This window comes from Botrytis cinerea, chromosome 3, assembly GCF_000143535.2.
Source record: "Botrytis cinerea B05.10 chromosome 3, complete sequence".
NCBI lineage: Eukaryota > Fungi > Ascomycota > Leotiomycetes > Helotiales > Sclerotiniaceae > Botrytis > Botrytis cinerea.
Window position 1 is genome coordinate 1,875,294 of NC_037312.1, and position 24,548 is coordinate 1,899,841.

Genomic DNA, 24,548 nt, shown 5'->3' on the forward strand with positions numbered 1-24,548 from the left:
AAATTTGCAGGTTGTAGCGGGGCAAGTGGGGCAACAAAGGTTCATGCACAGGAACAAGAACAAATTCTACCAAAGCATGATCTAAAGCAGAAACCCCCTGAAACAGCAAGAAGTTAGAGTGTAGGAATGCAATTAACGTAATGAGATTTTTGTGGAAAATCTCTATATGGTATGAGGGCGATTTTTTTATACTAGGCTAAATCATATGATTTTGTGATGGGTTACATGATGGTTTACATGATGATTTACAAGGTAATATGAAAATGAGAAGTGATTGTATGATATAAATCAGGACAATATTATGAATTTTAATAATAATATAAATTAGGACAATGATATAACTTAGAATAATAATGTGACTTAAAATGATAATATGATTTAGGATAACGATATAAATTGGGATAATATTCGAATTAGAACAATGATAGAAACTGGGAAAATTATAGAGTTTTGAAAGAAAAGGAGAGGATTCAGAAAAGGTATCCCCAACATATCTGTATTTCCACTCCTACTCAAATATGATGACTGTATGAATACACAATATATGGCTGGCTATTAGTCATTGGTGAAGGAGCTTGGTGGAGATGAATCTCAGATTCTACATAAGTCAATAATTTGCAAAGTATTTACGAGGGGTGTTTGATATCTAGGTTATGGGACTGAGCAATTGACTGCAGAGGGTATCGCCTGGACTTACTCGTAGAAATATGAGCGTCTAATCTGCAATCATCACCTAACAAGTCGATTGTAGACCAACTGAAATATAGACATTAAATAACTATCAAAAAATAAAACCGCTAAATTCAATACATTACACTCCCTGCTTTGGGAATCATCAGAATACCTTCTTCTAACAACCGTTCCGCCAGTTCAAAAATCATTCCATCACACCCTTTTCTCGCAATGATGTCAATTGCCACCGGTAGATACTCTGTTTGTAATGATATGGTAGAATTGTATGCAGCTTGGCCGATTGGGAACACCATATCGGGGACTTCGGCAAAGTTGGATACCCGGCTGACAGACCATCCGGACGGTACTCCTGGAAGACTATTTTATTGATCTCGGTTAGTAAAAATATGGGCTTGAGATTCAATCGTTTCAAATTTCTGATTGTTGGACTACAGTCCGGACTATTGAATACCCTTATAGACATGTGAAAAAATTTACGTACCTGCTGTAGACATTTCTATATGAAGTTTCTGCTAATGTCCCGGGATAAAGAAGCAAACTTTCACTACAGCTGCTTGGGCTAGAAGGTACAACTTCCTCGGCAAACCAATCCATGAAAATAGTTTTGTTAGAAATGGCTTGTTCGCTTGCATCAGCACTGATGTTGTTTTGTCCCCAAGCCCATCTGCTTAATGGTACGGGATCAATGAAAGGACGGGCGCCATCATTTGCAGCAGCGTAATCCGCATAGAATGGCTCGGCAAGGAGACTGTATTGTTGCTGGGAAATGAGAGTGGGATATACAAGACTAAGGAAATCTTCAATTGAAGAGTCATTTGCTCCAGATGGGGTTTTTTCGTTCCAAAGAGCCCCCAAATCTAGAGCAGTCGTGCTTGTTGAGTTAAGAAACGTTTCTAACTTCGCGAGAAAATCAAGTAAGACTGATTCAGCCTCTGTTGTAGCGTTTTCTGGGAAATCTGATGTCCAAATCTTCTTGGGGAATTCAGTGAAGTTGCTTGTGATGTTGTTTCCATACAAGACTTTAGCAGCTTCGTGCCACAAAATTGGATCTCTAGTGAGAAAACCCGCAGTGTCAAGAGTTGGAGATAAAGGCATTACATTATCCAAGCTAACCAGTCCATGAGATGGCCTATTACCGAAGCATCCATTGACTTGAGATGGGTTACGAATACTTCCACCAGTATCGGAACCAATACCAAGGTCTAACCAATCATAAGCACCAATTCCAGCTCCAGGGCCAGAAGAAGAAGAGGATGGAGATTGGTATCCATCACCACGGGGGTTGAAAGGGCAGTGATAGTCCACCCAGTCTGCAGTTGGACTTTCCCCATTAGCAAATTGGGATGTCTTCATCTTTCCGACGATAATTGCTCCTGCGTCAATCAAACTCTGGACAGCGGGTCCGGTAAAATTTGCTGGTGGATAAAGCTCGTAATATGCACGATTGCCATTACTGGTCTTGATTCCTGCAACGTCGTAGATATCTTTTACACCAAGCCGGACTCCGGCGAGAGGCTTTTCGGCAGTTTTGGTATAGTAGAGCCTGGAAGGCACGCCGATAGTAGAACTCTGCACCCCAGGAATGGATGCACTCAGAATAGAAAACGTTCCGTCCGAGTTCTCAATTGTTCCTTCAGTAAAAGCATCCTGTACATCAGAATACAAACGATAAGCTTTGAAGAGCTCGCCGGTATTTGGGTTTAAAAAGTATGGCCCTGGAGGCACCTGATTGTTTGAACTGCTGGTAAACTTTTGAGTTCCAAATTCATTACAAACAGTTGATAACGAACTAGAATTAGTAGAACCGACGAGGTGAACAGCTAATTTAGTTAACGATTGTTGGTATTGAAATTGGAAGATGGGCATACCTTCCAAAAATCCGGGATTGAAAACATCGTCGAAGGCAGTGTAATTGGTAACTAATGATTTGAATGAAGCAGCGGTGAAACTTCTCTCTGAACTTTTCATAACCGTCAAAGGAACCAAGTCTGCTGTGCTCGGCTTGGACTGGATGGTTGCAACAGGGTCGATGCCAACATAATAGCTGATGCCATTGACAGCAACGGTAGTGCCGGTCTTCGAGATTGAGATGGCAGCATTTGCCATGCTCACCAGAGATATGGTCACGGCAGCCGATTTCAACATTCTGAAAGCCATGATCTCAGATCAATGAAGTGGAATTCCTCCGATTGCTCACGATACTTGTCTGTTCACCCAAACGATAGAAACAAAGCAGATATTTATACTCGGAACAACGGGATACAAGTGAGATGGTATTTTGAGAGCTATGAATACTTAGGAATTTATCTTGGAGTGTTTCAACGATAAGATGGCCAAGAAACTCAAGATACGATGATGGGTTCCTGCATATCTCCTCCGGCATTCCTCGATTGCGGATCATCTTGGAAATGGTTGCCCCGCACAGATAAGATAAATGAATAAGGTGGGCTGGATCAAAGCTTTAAACTTCTTCCGAAGGCTTTTGGTGAGAGCATCTATCAAAGCTGCACTTGCTACGTCAATACAACAAAACATCTATATGAGAATCCCCTTTTCGATCCCATTGATTTGTTAATCGAAGAAAGACCTGTATTCTTAAACCATTTATGATATTTTAACATTTTAAATACCATGTTCTTCGGACTGACTGGGAACTAGATATTGAAACAACACTGTCATTTTTTGAGGAGATTTTGATTGTAATAGAACAATGAGTAATTGTTACCTGGTGGTATCTAGTCGAAACTATTCGGAATCTAGAATACCACCAAGTCGAAATTAGTCGAGACTTCTATATGGGAACATATGAGAACATGTATATCCTGACAAACAACCGTAACAAAACCCGGTATCCTCATAGCAAGGGTTTGCTTTTTCGCAATCTGAATTCTAGTAATAACTGATAGGAAAGTGTCAACACAATGGCCATGAGTAGCGATTGGCAAATACCTTTACGGCCGAAAATTGTAAGATAGGACTTTAGCCTCCATACATCCTCAGAGTAGACCGAGTTGTCTAACATGAAGTCCGCCTTAGTAACACTTGAATTGACCGATGTCAATATTTAGATACGTAGAAGAAGTCCACCAGGTCTCCCATCCTTAGTGAGATAAGAAAATCCCCGAGTTCGGCAAACAACTCCCCAGCCACGTGCCAGCCTCGTATCTTTAGTGGAGCAAAATCGCGAGGGGAGGTGGACACGTGACATACGGCGATTCAAAAAGATTTCGAGCTTTCTCCCATTTATGTAAGTGATTCTTATCCCTGGTGTCATCAGTTTGTGGTAGATATTATGTACAGCTTATCTTAGATTCGAGCTGTTACTATCGCTAAAGGTGTAAAAAGTGCCCATCTAGCTCTTTGGCTAATAAAGCTCTGTCATCACCCACCATTCCCCTCAATGCTTCCTACATGTGTATCGTTTGAATTCGGGAGAAGATTCAACACTTCGTTCTGCGGACATCTTCGAAGTATCCCGCAAATATGGCTCATCAGTGTGAGAAGCATCTTGGTGGCATGTCAGAGCGATTGGAAATTTGGTTCCAAAGCTTAAAGCTTGAGAGGGGGTTGTTGTAAATCATGTTATCTCGTTTATCAGAGCGTTGGTTCTAGTCGCAGAGACAAAGCCAGACAGATGTGTTCGAGGTATCCTCCGTTGTATGCTTCTTTGCCGGTTCCCGTGTTTATTAATTCACCATTTCCTACTCGTCTTTCATATCTCACACGTGCTCATTGCCGGTATTCGACTGGCCGCGGAGGATAAAAGCCGATACATATACCCGCAGATCAACACGACTTACCCCACCTTCAATTTCCAGATATCGAAGTCTTACCCCGTCGAGCGAGTGTTGTTTTCCCATGCAGGCCTTTGTTAACAAATAATGACACCAGGGTCCTCGCGCACGCATAGATTTAACCAATAACTTGCACCATGTGCAATATGATCGAAGAATTAGGAAGGTAGAAAGTTCTACTTCCTGAAATATCTGCAAGTTCAGGGTCGAGGCTATAACCATCTGCATCTTCCTGTACGGCTTCGATATTGATGATGTAGCATTGTCCTATCACCAGCTACACGTGCATGTGCTTAGTGCACTGCTGTCAAATGCAGGCCAACGGCCGGCGGTCGCCGGGGAGTGTATATGAAGCAACAAGAATCTTCGATTTCACGACTTAATCTCAACGGCAAGTAGTATCTTTATTGGTATTCATGATGTTCGGTCTCGAGGTGATAACAATTGCAGCTTTATCTGGGGTTGCTCTGGCTGCTCCCCAGAATATTCAGTATCACGAGACTACTGACAATTCATGGAAAAGTCGAATAAAAAATGTTGTCGTTCTCGTCGAAGAGAATAGATCGTTTGATACCTTCGCGGGTGGTCTTAGCTACAACCCATCTATTGATGGATTGTTACACCACAATTATTGTAATTCAATGTAAGCTTTCTCAGAGGTTCACAATTCTAGATGGACTTCAATTGACAGACAAAAAGGAATGCGTCAAACCCTGGGCAAAAGGCTGATGTGTGTGCTGGGCCTCGTGCCAACGATGTTGCAGCAGACGATCCAAACCACAGTATAAGTGGTGTTAACATGCAACGTATGGTTCTCCTTTGTCCGGATTATCAGACGACTTGTATCCCTCGCTAACTTATACAAGTCTTTACAACATATCATCCATCTGGAAAACAATCCGAAAGCATGCGTGGTTTCGTGACAGAACAATCCATCACCTACAGCACCTTGAACAAAACTCGTGCCGCTGAAGCCATCAACTACTACACCCCTGAACAAGTCAAAGTCTTCAACACAATGGCCGAAAATTTCGTTCTTTTCGACCGCTGGTTCGCTTCTGTCCCGGGCCCTACCAACCCCAATCGTGCCTACATCACGAGTGGAACATCGCATGGACACGGCAAAAATGATAACGCTTTCAACGTTTACGGTCTTCCCGTGAAATCCATCTTTGAACAGCTTTCCGAAAATGACATCACCTGGATGAACTACCAGAACTCTACCATGGGACCCGGCCTCGGTTTCAACCCAGATGCCGCATTCTACAACTGGACCCTTACCTCTGGCGCATATGAAACTAACATTGCCCCCTTGACAAAATTCTACGAGGATGCGGCTGCAGGCACACTGCCACAGTTCACATACATCAACCCAGAGTGCTGCTCCTATCAGTCATTCCATCCCCCATCACCCATCACCTCCGGCGAAAGCTTCATCAAAGGAATCTATGAAGCTATTCGATCGTCCCCACAATGGAACGAAACCCTTTTTATCCTCACATTCGACGAGCACGGAGGTTTCGGCGACCATGTTCCTCCCCCCTCAAACGTACCGGCTGGAGATGATCTCACATATACTGAAAAAGCCCCCGATGGAAATAACATGACATTTGATTTCAAACGCTTGGGTGTCCGCGTTCCAACGCTTTTGATAAGCCCGTGGGTTGGCAAGGGAGTGGTGGAGAAGAAGGGAAAGAACAAGGGAGGCGAGTACACGCACACAAGTATTATTGGATTCTTGGATGAGCTTTGGGGATTGGATCCATTGACTCCAAGAGTTAGCTGGAGTAGTACATTTGAGGGATTGATTACAAATAAGTTGAGGACGGATACACCAGTCACTTTACCGGATCCTTTAGCTTGGACTTAAGAGACAACATTTTGTAGGGCTAACAGATGAATCTCATCTTGAATCATTCGAAACCCCAGAATAAAGATTTATCTAAGCGCCAGATAGATTACTGCAGTAGACTTGGGATGTACCACTCAAATATATTCTCCCAATATTCCGTTCGAGCCTGTCCATAGAGGGACTAAAAAAACTGCCGTGATTAGGAATCTTCGTTCGCTGTATATAGTACTGAGAAATCCAAATATAAATATAACCAGGGAAAGAGATGTAATTTTCATGCCCTTCATTTCATTGTACTCTCCAGTCGCAGAGCTACTTGTGCGTGTTTCCATGTTGTTCATGGCTCTGTAGCTTCATTCTCATTTTTTGAATTGTCGAGGTATATTCTTCGAAGCCTCCGCCAGATACATCTCGTTCATCGCCCAATGTTATTCCACCCTTTAAGCAACACCGTTTCCGCTTGTATATTCCTCAAGCTGCACATCGTCGGGAAAAGCTTCTTAATTGTCGGCAGATAGGTATCGAAATACGGAGACATCGCAGAATTGATAGAACCAGCGTGTGTCGACAGATAAACTATAGAATGCCACGTTGGGATATTTAGTCGAGGGGTTCGCGATTGTATGTAGTGTTAGCTTAAATAATACCCGAGAATGAATTCAAATATGATTGAGTATGTATCAACTCTTGCCGGGTTCTTTGGGCTTTCAGGCTCAACATCATTTGACGAGCGACAGAAGTTTCGATCAAATATGCAAATATGCAATGTATCCCTCATTGTAATCCTTCGACGTGTGTGCCTCTTGTGATGTATTCGGGCTGCTAATGGAGCCCGTCTTGCTTTGTTTTGTGTGCAACAAACCCCGCATTAGCGTCCTGAAGGCTGTCTGTGTTGCAATCATTTATTGTCAATCATTTAGAGGCATTGGCTTGATACTCAGGTATGTATAGGACTGGCAGTTGAACCAGCAATGCCAACGAAACATAATATCTGCATCATGTAATTCGAAGGTATATCTTTGATTCTTGCAGGGCCGTCGGATTTGTCCCGCGGCCACAACTTTGAGATGGACACAGTCTTCCTCATGACGCTGTCTTTTTGTGTTTGGAACAGCGTGCATGTTATGCAATGCTAACTAACCACTTAGTGAAGGTACCGACGACGTAACTTTCGAGTCTTTACGAATTAATTGTCCGAGAGCGGAACAGATAAGAGGAATGCTGTGATCCATGGTACTGCTTATTTGAGTAAGATATGATGACGTGCATGTAATTTTGTGAGGTACTTTCCAAATAAAGCTCGCCGAGCATTTTGTTGAGCATGGATTGAAAAATAGAGGCTGAACTAAATCCGGGGATCTTGGAAATCCGTCTTGGAGGTTCTTGGTTCTTGATGTCGATGTTGTGATTCCACTGAGTGCTCGTACATATTACAATACGAGACGGCCGAGAATATGTACATACCCTTAGTACCTACGTAGGTAGATATTCTGATGTTGATGCTCGCATTTGATTCCAAGCAACAGCAACAGCATAACTTAGATATATTTAGTAGCTTATCTAATCATTGATTAGCTTCCGCATACGAGGCACGTTACCTAGATAGGCACTAAAGTTAAAACTTTGTATTATATGACAACAAAGGGGGTAGGTATGTATATATTGGTACGCCCTTCTCAATATCAACCAATTTTCTTCCTGTTTTCTTCCTGTTTTCTTAACTTTCACTAATGAACTGGAAAAGAGATAAACTTTGATCATCTGGATAAAGTCTCTTCATTCACCAAGTAACGCACAGATGTAGTGACATCTTCATAATTGATACCCCGTGGCTTTTCGACGGTAAGCGTACGTATCTCATCCTCCTCTCCTTTCATAGTCCGAGTACGATATGGATCTACTTCGATTTTCAATTTGATAGACTCATTGAAATTCGTCCTATTTTTACATCGCCATTAGCAAGTAGTTTTGCCAATCAGCACTAGCATTATCTCTCCGGTAAAATGCCCTGAGTCCCCAAGACTAATTGCGAATGATACCCCTCTTGGCACCACCGTGTAAACTCAATTACTCCGCAGTACACTAATTCAAATGGTTATTCTATCAATCATACTCGTGTTGCTGAGACGATCATTCCACAATAGGGAGAGTGTGTTTGGAGTAATTGAGTTTATACACGAATTCACATACCTTTCCAACCTGTTTTTTGACCTGCCCAGGCTTGACCTGCCGTTGTTTTTACCTATGTGTGCTAGCACACAAGACTCGGAAACCATGCATATCTTTCCGAGCCTGTTCATTCCTTATTGCTTGTGTTCAAATGGAGAAAAAGGTCCTCTAGCTTTGTACAGGCGTTCCCACAAAATATGCTCATTCACCACTGGAGATCGAGAAAGGGTTCAATGATTGTCTACCCCGCCAATGACCGCTAATCACTACCAGATGCTAATTAGACTAGTGATGTATCGTGCCTCATTGATCCAGCAATTCAAAAGGCACCTAGGTACACTTGGGTCGAATTTAACCACTTCTAAAGTGTCAATCGTCAAATTTTGTATCAAGTGATTCAATGACCAACATGGTAGAACAATATTCCATTAGGCAATGCGCAGCGCTATTCTCCTGCCTATCCCAATAAGGTCATGGAAATATTAGCCCCGCGCCGTCTCCGACCTGTAGCTTTCACTAGGTATCTAGATACTAGTAGATAGTGGCCATTCAAACTCCTACATAAACAACAAAATCCTGCCATTCATATTTCCATTATTACATCGCATTTATTCAAGTCTCTATTGGTCATTTGCAAAATCCTCCTCACTCGCTCTTGGATTATCATTCTTCTTCACAGGCCCTCGCTTCTATATCAAACTCAATATGAAGACCACACTCGTTGTTGTTGCTGGTCTGGCATCTGTCGCATCTGCTCAGGTCACAGCTCTCATTACCCCAACCGCATCTGCTCCTGATGGATGTGCAACTAGCTATTCTGGCGCTTTTCAGATCTCTACCGTAAATGTTAGCAGTGTAGCAAAACGTCAGCAAAAGGTGAATATATCTCTATATCTTTCAATCTATCGTTAGATATGATCTGGCTAACCTTTATATAGCGTGCCGACTGCTCATCATCTCTTGCCGTCACACTTAGTGACGGTATTCTAAAGGACCAGCAGGACAGAACGGGATACATTGCCTCAAACACTCAGTTCCAATTCGATGGCCCACCACAAACTGGGGCTATCTATACCGGTGGCTGGTCTGTTTGTTCAAATGGCTCTCTCGCTCTTGGAGGTTCCTCCGTTTTCTACCAGTACGTAAAATTCTTCCATCCCTAATTTATGTCCGGATGTCAAGTCCCATTTTCCCTCTTCCTCAAAAAAACCCTTCTTCCTTTTCCTCCCAAATATTCCTCTGATAGACAATACTGACTTTCCGATTCTCAACAGGTGCCTATCAGGTACATTCAATAATTTGTACACGGAATCGCAGGGTGAGCAATGCTCCCAAATTTTGATTCAAACATCTGCATGCAGCTCAGCTGCTGGGTCTGGCGTCATTGGACAATCAACTGATGGTCAAGCAACTGCCACTGCCATCACTTCTCTATCCTCTGCAGCAATTTCTCAAATCTCAGATGGACAGCCACAAGGTGCAACCTCGGCCGCTACTATCTCTCAAATTAGTGACGGACAAGTTCAAGCCCCTACATCTGCTGCTGGTGCGCCAATCACTCAGATTAGTGATGGCCAAGTCCAAGGTGCCACCTCTGTTGCACCATCCCCAACAGGTGCTCCTATCAGTCAGATTACAGATGGACAAATTCAAGGCGCAACGTCCGCGGCTGCCATCTCTTCGGCGGTGGTCTCTCAGATTCCAGACGGTCAAATCCAAGCTCCTACTAGTGCTGCCGCTCCTTCGGCGGTGGTCTCTCAGATTCCAGACGGTCAAATCCAAGCTCCCACTAGTGCTGCCGCTCCTTCGGCGGTGGTCTCTCAGATTCCAGACGGTCAAATCCAAGCTCCTACTAGTGCTGCTGCTCCTTCGGCGGTGGTCTCTCAGATTCCAGACGGTCAAATCCAGGCCCCCACCAGTGCAGCCACACTCGAAACTAGCACTTCTCTTGCAGGTGCAGTCATCTCTCAAATTAGCGATGGCCAGGTTCAGGCACCTACTGCCACCCCAACGAATGGTACCTATTCTAGCATAACATCCGCCCCCGTTGATTTCACTGGCGCTGCCAACTCTTACCAAATCAGTGGCTCTTTGGCTGCGGCTGCCATTGGTCTCTTTGCTGCTATTTTGTAGAGTTCCTCTGGCACATCAAATAACGAGATAATTTTTATTCTTGATAATACTTTTTATGGTTACGATGGATTTAATAAGGGGTTCTTACACGGGATATCGGAATGGCAAACAAAACACCCCTTACCGCATTTTTTGGGTCGACAGATCACATCATGATAAATATGAACGGGCACAGGATGAGGCAATAGGGGCGTAATTATCACATCACAAGGTATCAATTTACAAAATTGAATAATGGGTACATGTTAATAATTGAGAAAAACTCGACATTGCAGATATTTAATTATGAAATGATCCAAAGGAATGAATAATGAATCACGCAAACGGCTTAACAATGCACTCAACAAATTTCAAAAATGACTTATTCTTACCCTATTCTCTGGGTCCTTGTTGAATTATCTCATGTACTTCTTGATCTACTCATGTGCTGCTTTATCCTTACGTAATTTTATCATTGACTAGCAATAGATTTATGAAGCACCAGAATATGTATAACACTCGTTCGTGATGCACCGTCAAGGCCCGCAACCATCAATTAGCCTATCCAACTAGTCAGCCCGTTTAACACGCGTCATCAATGTCTTGATTAATTGCATCCAGTCAACCAACCAACAACCCACGCGCTAGCCTCCCCGCCAATATGCACCCCGCTGCCAAGAGTTCTGCCTTGGGCGTTCGGCCTGGCACTAAATATTTAGCATATCTACCCGAGTCGGCACTAGAGCTAGAGCTAGAAGTGACATTAGGAAAATTATAGGAACAGAATTGTTGGGGATTGGTAAGAGTATCTGTTTAGCCTGTTTATAGTTCCCATCTACGATTTTTGGAGACAAGGATCTTGGGGTAGGAAATATAAATGTGGAGGGATCTCAAATGCCGCAGCTCAATTCATTTATCTATGCTAGTATATATGTACTATAGTGTTGGTAAGAATCTCCTAGGTTTTTTATTTCCCTGGGTACTGATTTCCCGATAACAAAACCCTATTTATTTTCGTTGCCGGAACCATTATATAGTGTCCTATATACCTCTCTCAACGCTTTTAAAGAGCTGGCTTGGATCTTGGCAGGCACAAAGTTAAAAGTTTCTTTGATTATAACTGAATCACGTCCTGGGATACCTTGATGGGATTGATTGTCTCGATGGTCTATAGGAACCAATAGTATTGTTATAGCTATGCTTGTCTTGATTTTGACCACGCTTTCTGGGTAGCATACCGATGGGAAATGTATAATATCGATTTGCACAGGTTTCTATCGGTACGTAACCAGTTCAAAATATCCACTTGGAATACTTTGCACAATGGAGAGAGGAAGAAGTCTGATAAGATTGGACTTATATCATGTTTCCTTTAGCTAGGTGAACAATTCTTCATGGGAATTCTCAGTACTTGACCATGGACGTATTGATACTCTCAGGCAAGTCCGAAGAGAATCATTGGGGCATATAGATATCGGAGGGGCTCAAAAAGCTGATTTGAAAATTATATTGTCGAGAGGCCATCACTAGTATCTGTGTTTGAAAGCTTTGATGGTGAGGGTACTGAAGTATTGGAATCGAATGTGGAGACATACAAACTCCGGCTTTCCTTGTGACTTTGGAATACAACAACATCGATTTCATGAGAGAGATAATAATATTCATTTACCAATACGTTCTATGCTCTTTATTGCTTTTGAAACTACAGCAGTCGTAGGAGCTAGAGCTGGCTCTTCTAGAAAAAAGATAGCACCGACTTTGGACGAATAATTTTCATCGAACACGCCCTTGAAAGTCGTTTTTCACATTATTAATTCATTTCCTCGGAGAGTCCTCTAGGGACTTTAAGATTGGATTTCGTTCCATCCCCTTCTGCTGCAGCAGAGACTTGATGATCTAGTGGTCTCTAGTAGCATCTATGTTCTTGGAACCAATTTGTTTATTTTGTATTACTTTCAACCAGAAATTCATGGATGCCCACTTAATATATCAAATGTTCATATAGTTTTTGTTTTGGAATACCTAATTATGCGGCCAGCTCATTCTGCTGAAATTCGCTACTGTATTTTTCAATTCAGAAGTCTACTTCAGCTCAATGACACGAACGTCATAAGCATATGCCCTTTTCACACTCAGGCGCGCAAATTTACCTTCTCCGTCCTCTGTCTGGTGTCGAGATATCTAATTTTGTGACAAACAATCCTTGTTTTCTAACAAAGTGGATACTCTACATGGCTTGAGAATCTGCGATAGCAGCTATCACTCATAGCATCCAAGATTGGTAGTCTATGTCGATAAATTTGGGCAAGAAACAAGACTGGCCGTGATAGTCCAAGAGAACGGAGCTGTGCACCCTCGCTTAAAGTTCTGGAATGTACAAGTAGGAACCGAAAAGAAGGATCAAGTTTTGCATCCGACAATTTTTCACACGACATTGATAAATACTTTTGTTTGTGTTAACAATGACCATTGTCAGCTAGTAACAACTAGAAGATAAAAGCTTTGTTAAAAAATTCCATTCAAAACCCAAAAAGAAACGTCTGCTATGAAACAAGAAGGCTCGAGAAATCCAATGTGAATACGGCAATGGACTCTCAGTTTCGAAGTTTAACGAGAAGACTAAACGACAATTCCAGAGCAATCGAAACAATTTTAGACTGGGATAGAATTTTCAAATCAACTCTGAACAATGGAATCTGTTGTAATTATGGTATAGTCTATTCTCGAAATGTGGTATTCAACCGGATTTATTTTTCCTTGTAATTTAATTTATCTCTTCTTCCTTCGTCTGTTCTTCTCGTCATTACCCCATTCTGTCCCTTTTGCACGCCTAACTATACTCACTACTTAGATTAGCCAAAATTTCTTCATAAATTAACCTGGACAGGCACATCAGCACCACCATGACTCCCGCTGCCGTTCCCCAATTTATTGACTCCTACACGATCCTCTCAATTTCTCCCAGTGCCCCCGGATCAGAGGTCTCTAAGGCCTGGAAACAATTAGCTCTTTTACTTCACCCAGATAAAAACTTAAGCCGAGACACGAAAGAGCGCTTCCAGCAACTGCAAGACGCATACGATGCGATCAAGACGGCAAGAGCACGGAAACACCATGATGCGCTTCGAGACCAGTATTTAGCAGCTCAAGAAGCAGCGAGTATCGCTACGGAAGCCGCATTATTAGCAGCAAGAGAAGCTGAGAGTGAAAATGCAAGATGGGAGAGCGACCAGAAGCAAAAGAAGCAGCAAGAAATGCTGTTAAGGGAGAAGGATATCTGTCGCGTCCAGAAGGAGAAGGGAGATAAGAGAGAGAAAGCCGAGAGACACATATCTGAAGAAGAAGATTGTACAGTAGCCGATATATTCCAAATCCTTCACTACGGAGGACTGAAGATCATTCAACGAGCGCTCTATAGAGCAAAAAAGCACTGGGACTACCAATCACCAGTATTTTCCGAGTTCAAAAACAGGATAAGCGCCAGTTACCAAGCTAGAGAGAGTATGCACTGTGAAGCACGAAATAATATCATCAAAACCATCATCCAGCAACAACAGTCGATACATCATACCCGCGGCAAAAAAGCACCACTGCTCTCCGATCATGAGGAGTTGAAGCAGAATCAGAAACTTTGTACTCGTTTCAAGGCGCTCCAACAAGAAAGCTTCGATTACGAAAACCGACAGTACAAATGGAGACAATCGATCTCCGCAGAAGCCCTACTAATAATTGGTCCTCTCAACCAGTTACTTGAAGACTACAGCCCGGATTGTTTCGAGCCTGCCCGTTGTTTCTGGAAGTCTTTCGCCGAAATCTCTCGTCCACTGGCAGATGATGTTGACCAAATTCCCATGTCCACGAGCAAGCTTTGGAACCAAGCATTATATGGATTTGTTGCCCAGGAAATTGGGCTTGGGGTGGCATCGAATCTTGGCACAGAACCGCAAGATGCGGACACTATACGAGATATTTGGGAACGAAAAATGAGAGAGGGACCATGGCATTGTGCGTTAGGCGATCGTCTAAGCAAGCCGCTTGGAGCTGAGGACAGGGGAGATATTTGCGGACGTTGTTGTTTGCAAACTTACTGTTGCGAGCACGAGACAGTGGCAAGTCGGTGCGAGAATTGCGAGATGGTGGTTTGCGAGATTTGCAGGGACGAGCTTGGGGCTTTACGCGAGTTCGGAGCCTGGGTGAGAGAAGCTGGATTTTATAGTGGAGAGAGGCCTGAGTTCTTGTACGCTCCGGCGAGACGGTGATGGAATGGAATTGGCGTTACTTTATTGTTCGAGTGTAACTTGTAGTTTGTAATTCAATACTCTTAGTAAAGTGGTATAACACACCGGTATTGAGTCTTCCCCTGATCATCTTCTCTTTAGCTAAGACTGGCAGTGATTCTAAGTTCCGAAAGGGTTTAACATATATATCATGGAGCCAAAGATGCCTCAAAGTTGAAGTGTGGAATAATTCGATCTCATTTGTATGTTTCTGTCTAGAAAACTATTTAGAACGAGTCAATGTCCATAAGTTCCTCAAGCAATGCGCTTGGGATGTGCCAAAAAGCGACAGCAAGGGTATTTGAAATCCTACCGACCCATTGCACCTCCCGTAAGTAGTCCTGAAGCTATGATCTCACGGGTTATACAGTCTACGATTAATCCAACGCCAATTCGCCATCCCGTAATTCCTTTGGAGAGTATCCTTTAGTCGATCTCCATTGCATCTTGAACATCGTGATTCTCGACCTCTTCTGATTCTATCTCTACGACAGGAACTTTTTCCAATGAAATTGCGTTTGGTGTCCAATCCATGTCATCCTCCATGGGTCGTTCCCCAATCTGTTGAAGCGCCGTCTCCATCTTGTATCTGGCGGCTTGCATGTCTGTTACACTCAGCTTTTCCCAATCGTAAAGTTCAGTCCACAACTTATGGAACTTTAATTGCCTTGAGTGGTCAGAAAGCAAGCTCATGAGGTCTTCGGCTTGTTGCGCCAAACCACGTAGTTCTTGACTCGAAAAGATATGCCGATGGGTGGCAGAGTTTCGTATTCGGACAGCATTGGCCAGGCAGTGATGAAGAGATTTACTGTGCGAGGTAATGGCTTCAGATGGGACATTCTCTGGAAGGATCGTTCTCCATGTAGACAGTTCAACCGCTTCCGAGCACGTCCAGTTGTTCCTTTGTAGTACATCGGGAATCCATCGCGACGCAAAGGTATAACATCCCTCCTCCATGATCCGCTGCATCATACCAAGAATGTAATGTTGTACTTCGTAAGGAAGACCGAGGTCTGGAGAGGTGTATGCAGGACTCGAGCTATTGTTCGCATGAGCCATCGGCTTATGTTGCGAGGTTGGCGTGACCTAGAAAGGGTTATAGGATGAGCAGAGCATATTTCTCCAAGCAAGTGTGGAAACATACCATTGTCCAAACCTCTTGACGATTTGCTGTTTTTGATCTTCCAGGGTAATCGCGCGGTGCCCATTGGCTGGCGCCCAGCCCACCAGAACTCTTCCGCAGTTCATTATTTGCCAGCTCGCCATCCAGGATTATTTCGCGGGTCGTTTCGATTGCCCGATTCTTACTCATTTCTCTCGGAGTGCGCGGGCGGGTAGTAGAGACGGACGCATTCTCTCGCGCGGAATTGTTGTAGCCGGAGCCATTATAGCTCGGGGAGCGATAGCTGCCGGGGGCCCAGATACTCGTTCTAAGCCCGCTCATCTTTTCTTCACATTCGAAAACACCCAGGTGTGTCCTGTGTGTGTATATTTATTGGTTGCGGAGAACAAACTCTATGGCGGGACGCAAATGAGTGTGATGTGGAAAGAAAGCAAATGACGACACTAATAAAACATGGAGAAGAATGCTCGAACAGGATGAAATACTTAATTCAATGGACTATTTATACGATGCTTCTTTTTACTCAGATATTGACAACTATCTTTGACTCAGAAACAGATGTTCAACAATGACTTCTTCGTTCTTTCCAGTCTGATAACAATGAGAGACTTACGGGAAGGCAGTCAGTACATGTCAACCATAATCTAGCAGCTGTGCAAAGTTCCTTGGCCGGAACAATAGATTTTCCGTAAGTTTTTAGATGACTAATGAATATCCGAGCTTTCCAGGCGGGAGTTCTGCACGCATCTCACTCTCACCCACCCGCCGAAAATGCACGCGAGTGTCATATACTTTCGAGCTTACGGAAAGAACTTTGAGAACTTGGGACAATGTATTGCTTAAGGAGTACTCTAACTATGTGGATCAATCTGATGCTTCTTTTATCTTCTCAAATATTCACCACAACGTCATTCTCTCTTGCAAGTGCTCTTGCACTCGTTCCACTCTCTCTTACATTCCCAACACCACTCAAACAGACATTTGCAAGTCATGTGTAGGCAACCTTCGTTCTTTTCAATGACGAATTTACACCTAGGACAATTTCTCCAGCCCTCCTTCTCCGCCAAAGCCTGTACTGCTAGACCCTCCTTATCCTCTTTACAAACTCCGGGATGCTCTTCATTACCGCAAGGTGCACATGTGCGGTGCTTGCATGCTTGGCAAATTGCAATGGTCCCATGTATGTTCGCTGGTGGGATGAATTTAGCACATTCTTTGCTGGAGCAGTAACGAGGATCCTTGGTAGTTTGCTCGAGAATCATCATCTTGTAGGAACTGATGAAAGTTGCATCGAGCCAGCGAGAAGCGAGGTTGGTCACGACATTCACCTTGCAGCACTTGAATCGTGTCTTAGATGAAAGAGCAGATTGGAAGGCACCTGATTGAGTTAGCATTCATGAACAAAGAATTGAAACTGAGACTGCTTACCCGCGATACATTCTCCACAATAGGCGTGCTTGCAGGACAGTACGCACATCTTGACCTTTTCTCCCACCTCCATACATGACACACAGTCTGCCTGTCTTGCCTTCTTCTCCTTTTCAGCTAACTCGCGTGCCTTTTTTGCATCTGCGACCCGCTGTTTTTCCTTTTCAGCTAACTCACGCGCTTTCTTAGAATCGGCAACGCGCAACTTTTCTTTCTTCTGGGCTTCTACTTGGATTTTTTTCGCAGCATCCTCATTTATTCGGTGCTCTCGGTCCAATTTAGCTTTCTTCTCAACTTGTTGTCGTTGCAATCGCTCTGTCTCAAGTCTCACTTTCTTCTCAGCCTCCTTGCGAGCTGCCCTCTCTTTCTCTAATTCAGCCTTCCGCTCTGCTTCGGCAGCTTCTCTTGTCTCTCGTCTTCTCCTTGCCTGTCTTTCCCTTTTCTCCTCATCCTCTGACACTCTTCTGGTCTCCTCCTCCTGTTGGTGGACTTCTTGTTCCCATTGAGCTTGAGCGGCCTGCGCTGCAGCTAAGTCTCTTTCAAGCGAAGCGGCCCTTTCCTCGTCCCTTCGAAGCAAGATCCTCGCAAGATCCTCCTGCTCACCAAGTCTCCTTTCTTGCTCTTCCCACTCTCGTTGCAAAGCGGCAGCATGACTATCCTCATTCTCCCACTCGGTAGCAATTCTGATAGCTTCTTCCGTTTCCCTCTCAAGACGTGCGGCCCGTCTTGCGTCAGAAGCAGCTTGCTCTTCTTCAATTTGAGCTTGCAATCTTTGCGCCTCTATTCTATCGAGTTCAAATTGAGACGGCGAAGGGCTTCGAGTCTCCAGATTGCGTGCAAATCGCAGTTGTAACTGAATAAGATCATCCTCGCGGTCCCATTCAGCTTGAAGTCTCTGAGCCGTGAGCTCGTCAGACGTTAAAGTCGAGTTAGAACTGGAAGAACTGCTTGAGGTAGCTTTTGATCGCGAGGTACGCGGGCGAGATGAAGCCGCTCTGCCCTTATGGACTGAAGATTGAGGCTCCATTCGAGATTTTGGCTTGGACTTGATCTCAGGCTTTTTCTCGGATGAAGTGTGAGATCGAGACCTGGATGGGGACTGGGATCGGGATTTTGACCCCGCTTGTGGAATCGAAGGTGGTAAAAGATGCTTAAAATAGCTTTTCATATTCTCGGAAACTTGCTCGGTGATTGGGTTGAAGTAGTCAAGATCTTTCGGTATCGTAGAACAAATTTGTATTCACGACGTTGAGTTCTTTGATTCTGTTTAAGGGTGTGAATCTCCAGATCCATGAGAAGTAGGCGACGAGTAATCGTTAGATGGTACTACCGTGTCAGGAAATATCCATTTTCCGATCTAATTGCTGATTTTACAACTCCTTGTTTCCGAACTCGTGCTTCTGTACCGATGTTCTGTTATCGCCGGTGTTCAAATGCAGGCCAGCTGCAAGTTCTCTTTCTCCGAATAGGTCCTGACCGGCAGTTCCTAGATCGACTTCTTCACCACGACTCACCCGCTTGTTGAGAGGTGGTGATTATTCTCTCCTTCTAGCCTAACAGAAGCTCTACCACACCAATTCTTACTTCTTTTCTTCGTTGTCTTTTCGAAATTCTGAACAATTTCGATGTCTTTTGTCTGTGTCTTGACGAGGAAATCCAGCCTCGAGTAACGAATGTTTTTGGTGAAATGTGATAAGATAAGAATTGAGAACGCAATGAAGAACGACTGTGGGTGTGGAGTGGAGAAATTAGGATTTATGGATAAAGCACATTTTCACAAATGCGATCGAAATTATAAAAACCGGTCTGGAAAGTGGAGAGGCTATTTTGTAGGTGCAGCGACGCGAGTGTGGAAACCTGTTGTACATGATCTAGAGGAGACAGCAATGCAACACTCTGAAGACGTGATTGGTTGATACCGACGAATCGGTGAGAACTGACATGGCGGAACCAACAAGGAAGAACATGTGATCTCCACATCGGGCTGGCCCGAATTGACAACAAATCATTTTATGGGGCTTATAGTGGGTCCTCAAGGGCTAGAAGCCTCAGAAATTGATGGCGCGTGGGAATTAGTGAGGCTGGTATCTACAAGAAAGTTGGCAAATCAATCCGTCGCTCTTCCAGATAAAGAGAACACTTGGACTGAGTCATATTTTTTTTCGTTTAGGCTTGAATTGCACAGAGTTCGTGCTTGAGATTGTCATTCTCCACGAAACCAGGGGGGTTCGCTTCTGGGCTTAGCGCGAACTAAACATAGGTAAGGAACAGCTGCATCACATGATTAAAACTTCTCTTAGAAATTGCTAAACTAGTACACACAAAAATCAAATCATGCTCTGTATCTTCTTACGACCAAGCCATCTTTGACATTAACAGATCCCACATCTGTGGTACTGTTCTTGTCCAACCTTTTGTTGGCGATTGTGATGTACAACCAAGCAAATGCCATTAAAGCCAGAGCCACCAGAGTCATAATAAGGGAATCAGTCATTCCTTCATTATAATGCGGTGCTTGACTGGTCCTGAACAACCATGAACTGGCAAATCCACCGACATTTCCAATACCAATTACGAAGCCTGCTGCAATAGCCCTCTGGTATGGAGTAGCCGAGTTGATCATTGGCAAGCTGTATAGGAGAGGCAATGATACGAATGTACCTATGCTAACGAAGTATAGACCCAGCATGGAGATATGTGGTGCGGGGGTCTTGGGTTGTCTGAGAATGATGAAACCAATAGCTGTGATAAGGTAACCTGCAATGGCAAAGCCAGCCCGGTGGTTGAAACGATCAGCTGCATATGCAGCCAAAAGACAGGCTACACCAGATACGATAAATATAGGAACGACTTGACCCTGAACTTGTGGTGTGGTGTAGTGAGGATGGAAAGCTTTCACAAAAGAAGCAGCAAAGATGGCGACAGAGTAGGTTGTGGAACAGGTAAGCACGTAACATGCGGCCCAGATATAGTTCAAACCATTGCTCAAGAAAATCTTCCATTCGGCGACGATTCCGACTGTTGTTGTGCGGGCTTCAACCTCAGTGGCGATGATATCCTTCTGTTCTTCGCTGAGGAATGATGCTGTTTCGGGCCGACTGATGTTGCAAAAGAGGCATGCAAAACTGATGGCTAGGGTGAGACATCCCTCGACAATGAAGACCCTAGGATCAGAGGTTAGTTTTAGTTCTCCAGTCTTTATTTACTGTCAACACAGATGCGGAAATTCCAGTAGTTTGGACTACAGTCTGACAACAAACGGCCTTCAATGTCTTGACCCACTTTGAAGATTGTGCTGCCTTCAGACATTGTTTCAGATATCGTACTATCTTTAAACATTGTATTGCCATCAAAAATTGCCGGTCCGGACTATTAAGAAATGATTTGACTTACCATCGCCATCCATGATACCCATTTGAGCTGTTGATATTAGCAATACCAAAAGCCAGAATGTTTCCCACAACATTTGAACCGATGTTTGCAACCATAAGCATGCTTACTCTCCATTGCAGATGCACTGATGGGTAATATAAAGCACAGACGAAGATACATCCAGGAATGAGCCCCGAGTCGAATACTCCTACGAAGAAGCGAGTAGCTAGCAAGGCCGAATAGCTTTGGTCAAAACCTTGGCCCAGAGTGACGAGACCTGTTGGTTCAGATTAGATATCGACGCATAGGATGTTAAGGACTATAGGACTAGACGTACCTAGAAGAGCAGTCATAAGAGATAGATATCTCATGTACGAGAAGTTGTATTTCCTTTCCAAAAAGCGCATGAGGAGATTACTGGGGACCTCGAATAGGATCAGTGGTACCAAGGGAATGGTAACTGAGATGAAGACTTTCATGGCATCCATCTTCAAGTCTTTTGGCAAGCCTTGTACCATGGCGGCACCAATATTCGTTCGGCCCATGAGAGACAGGAAGTTCAAAAAGAGCATGGGTGTGAGAAGGTAAAGATCAAGTTTCAAAGCGAGCTTCTGATCGAATCGAGAAGGACCAGAATGTGCCAAATCATGGCTAGTCTCTGTAGCGGAATGTTTTTCGTCCATTTGAGACACTTCGGTGACTGGTTCTGGTGCCATTTTTCTTCGTTAAGCAGTGGTGCTTCAAACAGTTGATGAGGATCCCTTTTTGCCAGACAAACAAAGAATAGGGATATGAAGGGTTGAAGTACAAATCTGATAGGAACAATCTCGGTGGGATGTAGCAATTTGGAATGTAGTATTTATCGCAAGATTCGCCCTACGACTCAAGAAGCAAGAACGCCTTTACCGCAATCACCTAGGATTAAGTATTGATATTTGTGGGGATTCCGATGCAGAGTTTGCCTAGAACAACCTGTAACAAACTTTTAGCAAGCATGGAAATCAACATGTGTTTCGACATGATTTTTCGGTATAAAATCAAACGAATCCTGTAGATAAAAGGATATCGGCACATGGACGTTACCCAATCGATTACGGGACCCTTTCCCGATCCAGATTATCCATATGAAGGATGCATACACAGTATTTCGTATTCCTTGTTACTCGCTTAAGTGTGCAACGTGCCCCCCGTCGTGACGGGGGTGATCGACATGGGGTATTATTGGGTTACGTGAATTGCGTTGCCCCCGCGCCCCCCCTAGTTTTAACTCGTATGATCTTGCTATTATTCCGTATACCACCCGTGGTATCATAGAGCTAGTGGGGCATCTATATGGGATATTAGTTACAATTTTGTTACAACCGAGTCCAGCTCTGAATTTCGAGCGCATTCTGAGGTCTTGTTTACTCTAGGCCCTTTTAGCTTCTGTGGTATATGGTAGACAAGTATGCTAAACTGGAGATAAAATCATTCTCCCTAATATCTAGAGCCAGCCCTGCTGAAATTTAGTCGTCTACATTCCTTCGGATTTATCAATCTCTCTCTCTACAATGTAAGATGTTTCGACCTTGATCTTTTGATCAGGGACTTTGTCGTCGCGAATGATATTTTCCCGGCTATTTCCCGAATGCATAGAATCCATCTCAAGATCGTCGTCGCCAAAACGCTGGTATTGTGAGCGAGGCTTCGACTTGTCTGTAGTCTGCAAGTGACTACCCATAGCTCCAAGATTTCGAGATCGAGGTTGGGATTGAGCCCCCGATTCAATCGTTGTATCACCAAAGCTAACGCCAAACAATCGCTTAAAAAAGTCTTCCATAATCTTCAAAACTGTAGGAATACAGGCTGAAATTATTCCGAAGTTGACTTCGAGCTGAGAGACGAGTATACCGGTAATAGCACCATCTTTATAAGAGTATGAGTAAGCACTGTCTTTTTATTGCCACAGAACTGAAATCAACTCACAAGGTATATCGTTGAGACTTTGAGAAGATGTATAAAGACCCTTCAAACGCACACACCCGAGAATAATCTCGCTATCAAAAGGTTAGATATGGTCACCCTGTTTCTGAGGTAAGCGATTACTTACGCAATAGCTAATATGGTCATGATCAGTGCTATAGTATATTTTCTCTTATATTGAACATGAGAGAATAGCCACCATGGAAGAACTGCGACCACTATACTTGCGAAAATGTTCAAGCCAGCATGAGTAAACCAGAATGGGGGTTTATAAAAGCAGTGGGTTTGTCTTAACGAGTGAATCCAATTACTCTTGAAGTCGAGACCGCATTGAAAGGCTGTAACGATGGAACAGCTGAGAGAATACCCCGCGATATATATAATCATTATCTTGCAACAGATGTTGAAATTCTTCATGTGTGGGGTCGAAATGGCCAAGAGGAGTAGACAAGTAGCGATCTTTGATAGACCACATCCTGCTTTATAGAATATCTGATAAAGATAAAACATCTATGTATGGTTAGAACTTAGTGTATAGTTACAAATTTGTTGAATGGGTGCCAACCTGAAGTGTATTCTCAATTTGCGTCTTACTCAAAAATTTCGAGTGAAGGCCAAGTCCCCACTCCGCGCCTGATTAATTTCTCAGCGTTTTCCATAAAATATACCAAAGAGATACGTACCAACACAAGCAATCACGGTCAAAATGATGGCAAGTACCTTGAAGGAATGTTAGAATCATGGTGTAATGTTCTGTTTAAGATACTTACAGATGAAGCGACGATTGCTAAGTCAGAGACCATCATCCAGTATCTAGGCTCCCCGAAACTTGGCGTCGAACTTCCAGGCGAATTGTTATAGCGATATCGACCCCATATCCGCAGACAAACAAAAATCACAACGAAACCCATTGAAATGGTAGCTCCTTCAATGACGACCGCCCCGCGAGGGTTACTCAAAACCGGAGGACTGGTCGATACATTGACTGTGCTCATCGTGAAGACACTTGCGCGAAAGAGAATATAATCGACAGAAGACGATCAGCATAGATAATTGCCCAGTGACTCCAGTGGAGACAAGAAGACTGCGGGGACGTGAATGAATGATATACTTTGTTTCTGGGCTCACATGTTCGTACCAACAAAATGTAGAACATTTACTGTGAAAATATGCAAGGTCAAAATGACGGCTCCCAGGACTCAACCACTGGTAGTGACAAGGTCTACCGTCTATGTAGTAACGAGATGTCAAAATGCGCGAGGGCCCCATGGCACTTAATTCCAAGCCTCGTAAGCTACTAAGCGTCAACCGGTAGTATCTCTGCCATTCCCTTGGCGCCGCGGGTACGGAATATTTCAAGACTGATCCATAGTTTGTTATAAAAATCTTGAAGGCTGATTCTATCAGCTAGTATCTCTTGATGCATGTTCTACAGCAGGGTTGTAACTCGGTTCCTGGTGTAGGAATAGAGGGCCTGCAGCTGTATGGGGGGGGGGCGTATCAGCCAAACCATCGTGGTTCCCATATGGCCACAAATTCTTTCGCACTTGGGTGGAATTTGAGATAAAAAGGCTACCTCTTTAAGCTGATTTTTATTAGATCGTATGACTTCATGAATCTGGTTCCACAAACTTTGACTAAAAGTTGTGGAAAATTGCGCAGTCAAGGTACATCTCGTGAACTTAAATTCAGCCCACCCGAGACATAATATGTGTATAAGTCCCTTGTGATTATATATAATGATGTTCGAAATGGAAATTATCTAC

At 43.6% G+C, this 24,548-nt stretch overlaps 8 protein-coding genes across 9 annotated transcripts; 3 read left to right on the top strand and 5 right to left on the bottom strand.

Moving 5' to 3' along the window:
• Positions 1-734: 734 nt before the first annotated feature.
• BCIN_03g05590 (hypothetical protein) lies at positions 735-3,485 on the bottom strand. Its single transcript, XM_024692028.1, has 3 exons — positions 2,562-3,485; positions 1,175-2,513; positions 735-1,050 (listed from the first exon to the last, which is right to left on the bottom strand). Exons 1-3 carry the CDS (start codon positions 2,848-2,850, stop codon positions 804-806), a joined length of 1,875 nt encoding a protein of 624 aa, XP_024547801.1. The 5' UTR covers positions 2,851-3,485; the 3' UTR covers positions 735-803.
• A 1,098-nt stretch (positions 3,486-4,583) lies between these two features.
• On the top strand, positions 4,584-6,625 carry BCIN_03g05600 (hypothetical protein). 2 transcript variants are annotated; one of them, XM_024692029.1, is made up of 4 exons: positions 4,584-4,878; positions 4,938-5,130; positions 5,187-5,293; positions 5,354-6,625. In XM_024692029.1, the coding sequence occupies exons 1-4, from the start codon at positions 4,836-4,838 to the stop codon at positions 6,355-6,357; spliced, it is 1,347 nt and encodes a 448-aa protein (XP_024547802.1). In that variant the 5' UTR covers positions 4,584-4,835; the 3' UTR covers positions 6,358-6,625. The 2 variants fall into 2 exon arrangements, with proteins under 2 accessions (XP_024547802.1, XP_001560851.2); XM_001560801.2 differs by having other exon boundaries at positions 4,584-5,130.
• Positions 6,626-8,780: 2,155 nt separating this feature from the next.
• Positions 8,781-11,011, top strand: BCIN_03g05610 (hypothetical protein). Its single transcript, XM_001560804.2, has 3 exons — positions 8,781-9,384; positions 9,447-9,646; positions 9,783-11,011. The coding sequence occupies exons 1-3, from the start codon at positions 9,214-9,216 to the stop codon at positions 10,639-10,641; spliced, it is 1,230 nt and encodes a 409-aa protein (XP_001560854.1). The 5' UTR covers positions 8,781-9,213; the 3' UTR covers positions 10,642-11,011.
• Positions 11,012-13,304: 2,293 nt separating this feature from the next.
• BCIN_03g05620 (hypothetical protein) lies at positions 13,305-14,962 on the top strand. Its single transcript, XM_001560805.2, has one exon. The coding sequence runs from the start codon at positions 13,524-13,526 to the stop codon at positions 14,877-14,879; it is 1,356 nt and encodes a 451-aa protein (XP_001560855.1). The 5' UTR covers positions 13,305-13,523; the 3' UTR covers positions 14,880-14,962.
• Positions 14,963-15,077: 115 nt separating this feature from the next.
• On the bottom strand, positions 15,078-16,633 carry BCIN_03g05630 (hypothetical protein). Its single transcript, XM_001560806.2, has 2 exons — positions 16,042-16,633; positions 15,078-15,983 (listed from the first exon to the last, which is right to left on the bottom strand). The coding sequence occupies exons 1-2, from the start codon at positions 16,339-16,341 to the stop codon at positions 15,324-15,326; spliced, it is 960 nt and encodes a 319-aa protein (XP_001560856.1). The 5' UTR covers positions 16,342-16,633; the 3' UTR covers positions 15,078-15,323.
• A 159-nt stretch (positions 16,634-16,792) lies between these two features.
• On the bottom strand, positions 16,793-19,251 carry BCIN_03g05640 (hypothetical protein). The gene is made up of 2 exons (XM_001560807.2): positions 17,449-19,251; positions 16,793-17,398 (listed from the first exon to the last, which is right to left on the bottom strand). The coding sequence occupies exons 1-2, from the start codon at positions 18,614-18,616 to the stop codon at positions 16,929-16,931; spliced, it is 1,638 nt and encodes a 545-aa protein (XP_001560857.1). The 5' UTR covers positions 18,617-19,251; the 3' UTR covers positions 16,793-16,928.
• A 364-nt stretch (positions 19,252-19,615) lies between these two features.
• On the bottom strand, positions 19,616-21,799 carry BCIN_03g05650 (hypothetical protein). The gene is made up of 3 exons (XM_001560808.2): positions 21,158-21,799; positions 20,842-21,097; positions 19,616-20,612 (listed from the first exon to the last, which is right to left on the bottom strand). The coding sequence occupies exons 1-3, from the start codon at positions 21,534-21,536 to the stop codon at positions 19,781-19,783; spliced, it is 1,467 nt and encodes a 488-aa protein (XP_001560858.1). The 5' UTR covers positions 21,537-21,799; the 3' UTR covers positions 19,616-19,780.
• A 294-nt stretch (positions 21,800-22,093) lies between these two features.
• BCIN_03g05660 (hypothetical protein) lies at positions 22,094-24,092 on the bottom strand. The gene is made up of 6 exons (XM_024692030.1): positions 23,553-24,092; positions 23,466-23,502; positions 23,348-23,415; positions 22,910-23,292; positions 22,786-22,856; positions 22,094-22,725 (listed from the first exon to the last, which is right to left on the bottom strand). Exons 1-6 carry the CDS (start codon positions 23,775-23,777, stop codon positions 22,334-22,336), a joined length of 1,176 nt encoding a protein of 391 aa, XP_024547803.1. The 5' UTR covers positions 23,778-24,092; the 3' UTR covers positions 22,094-22,333.
• Positions 24,093-24,548: the final 456 nt, after the last annotated feature.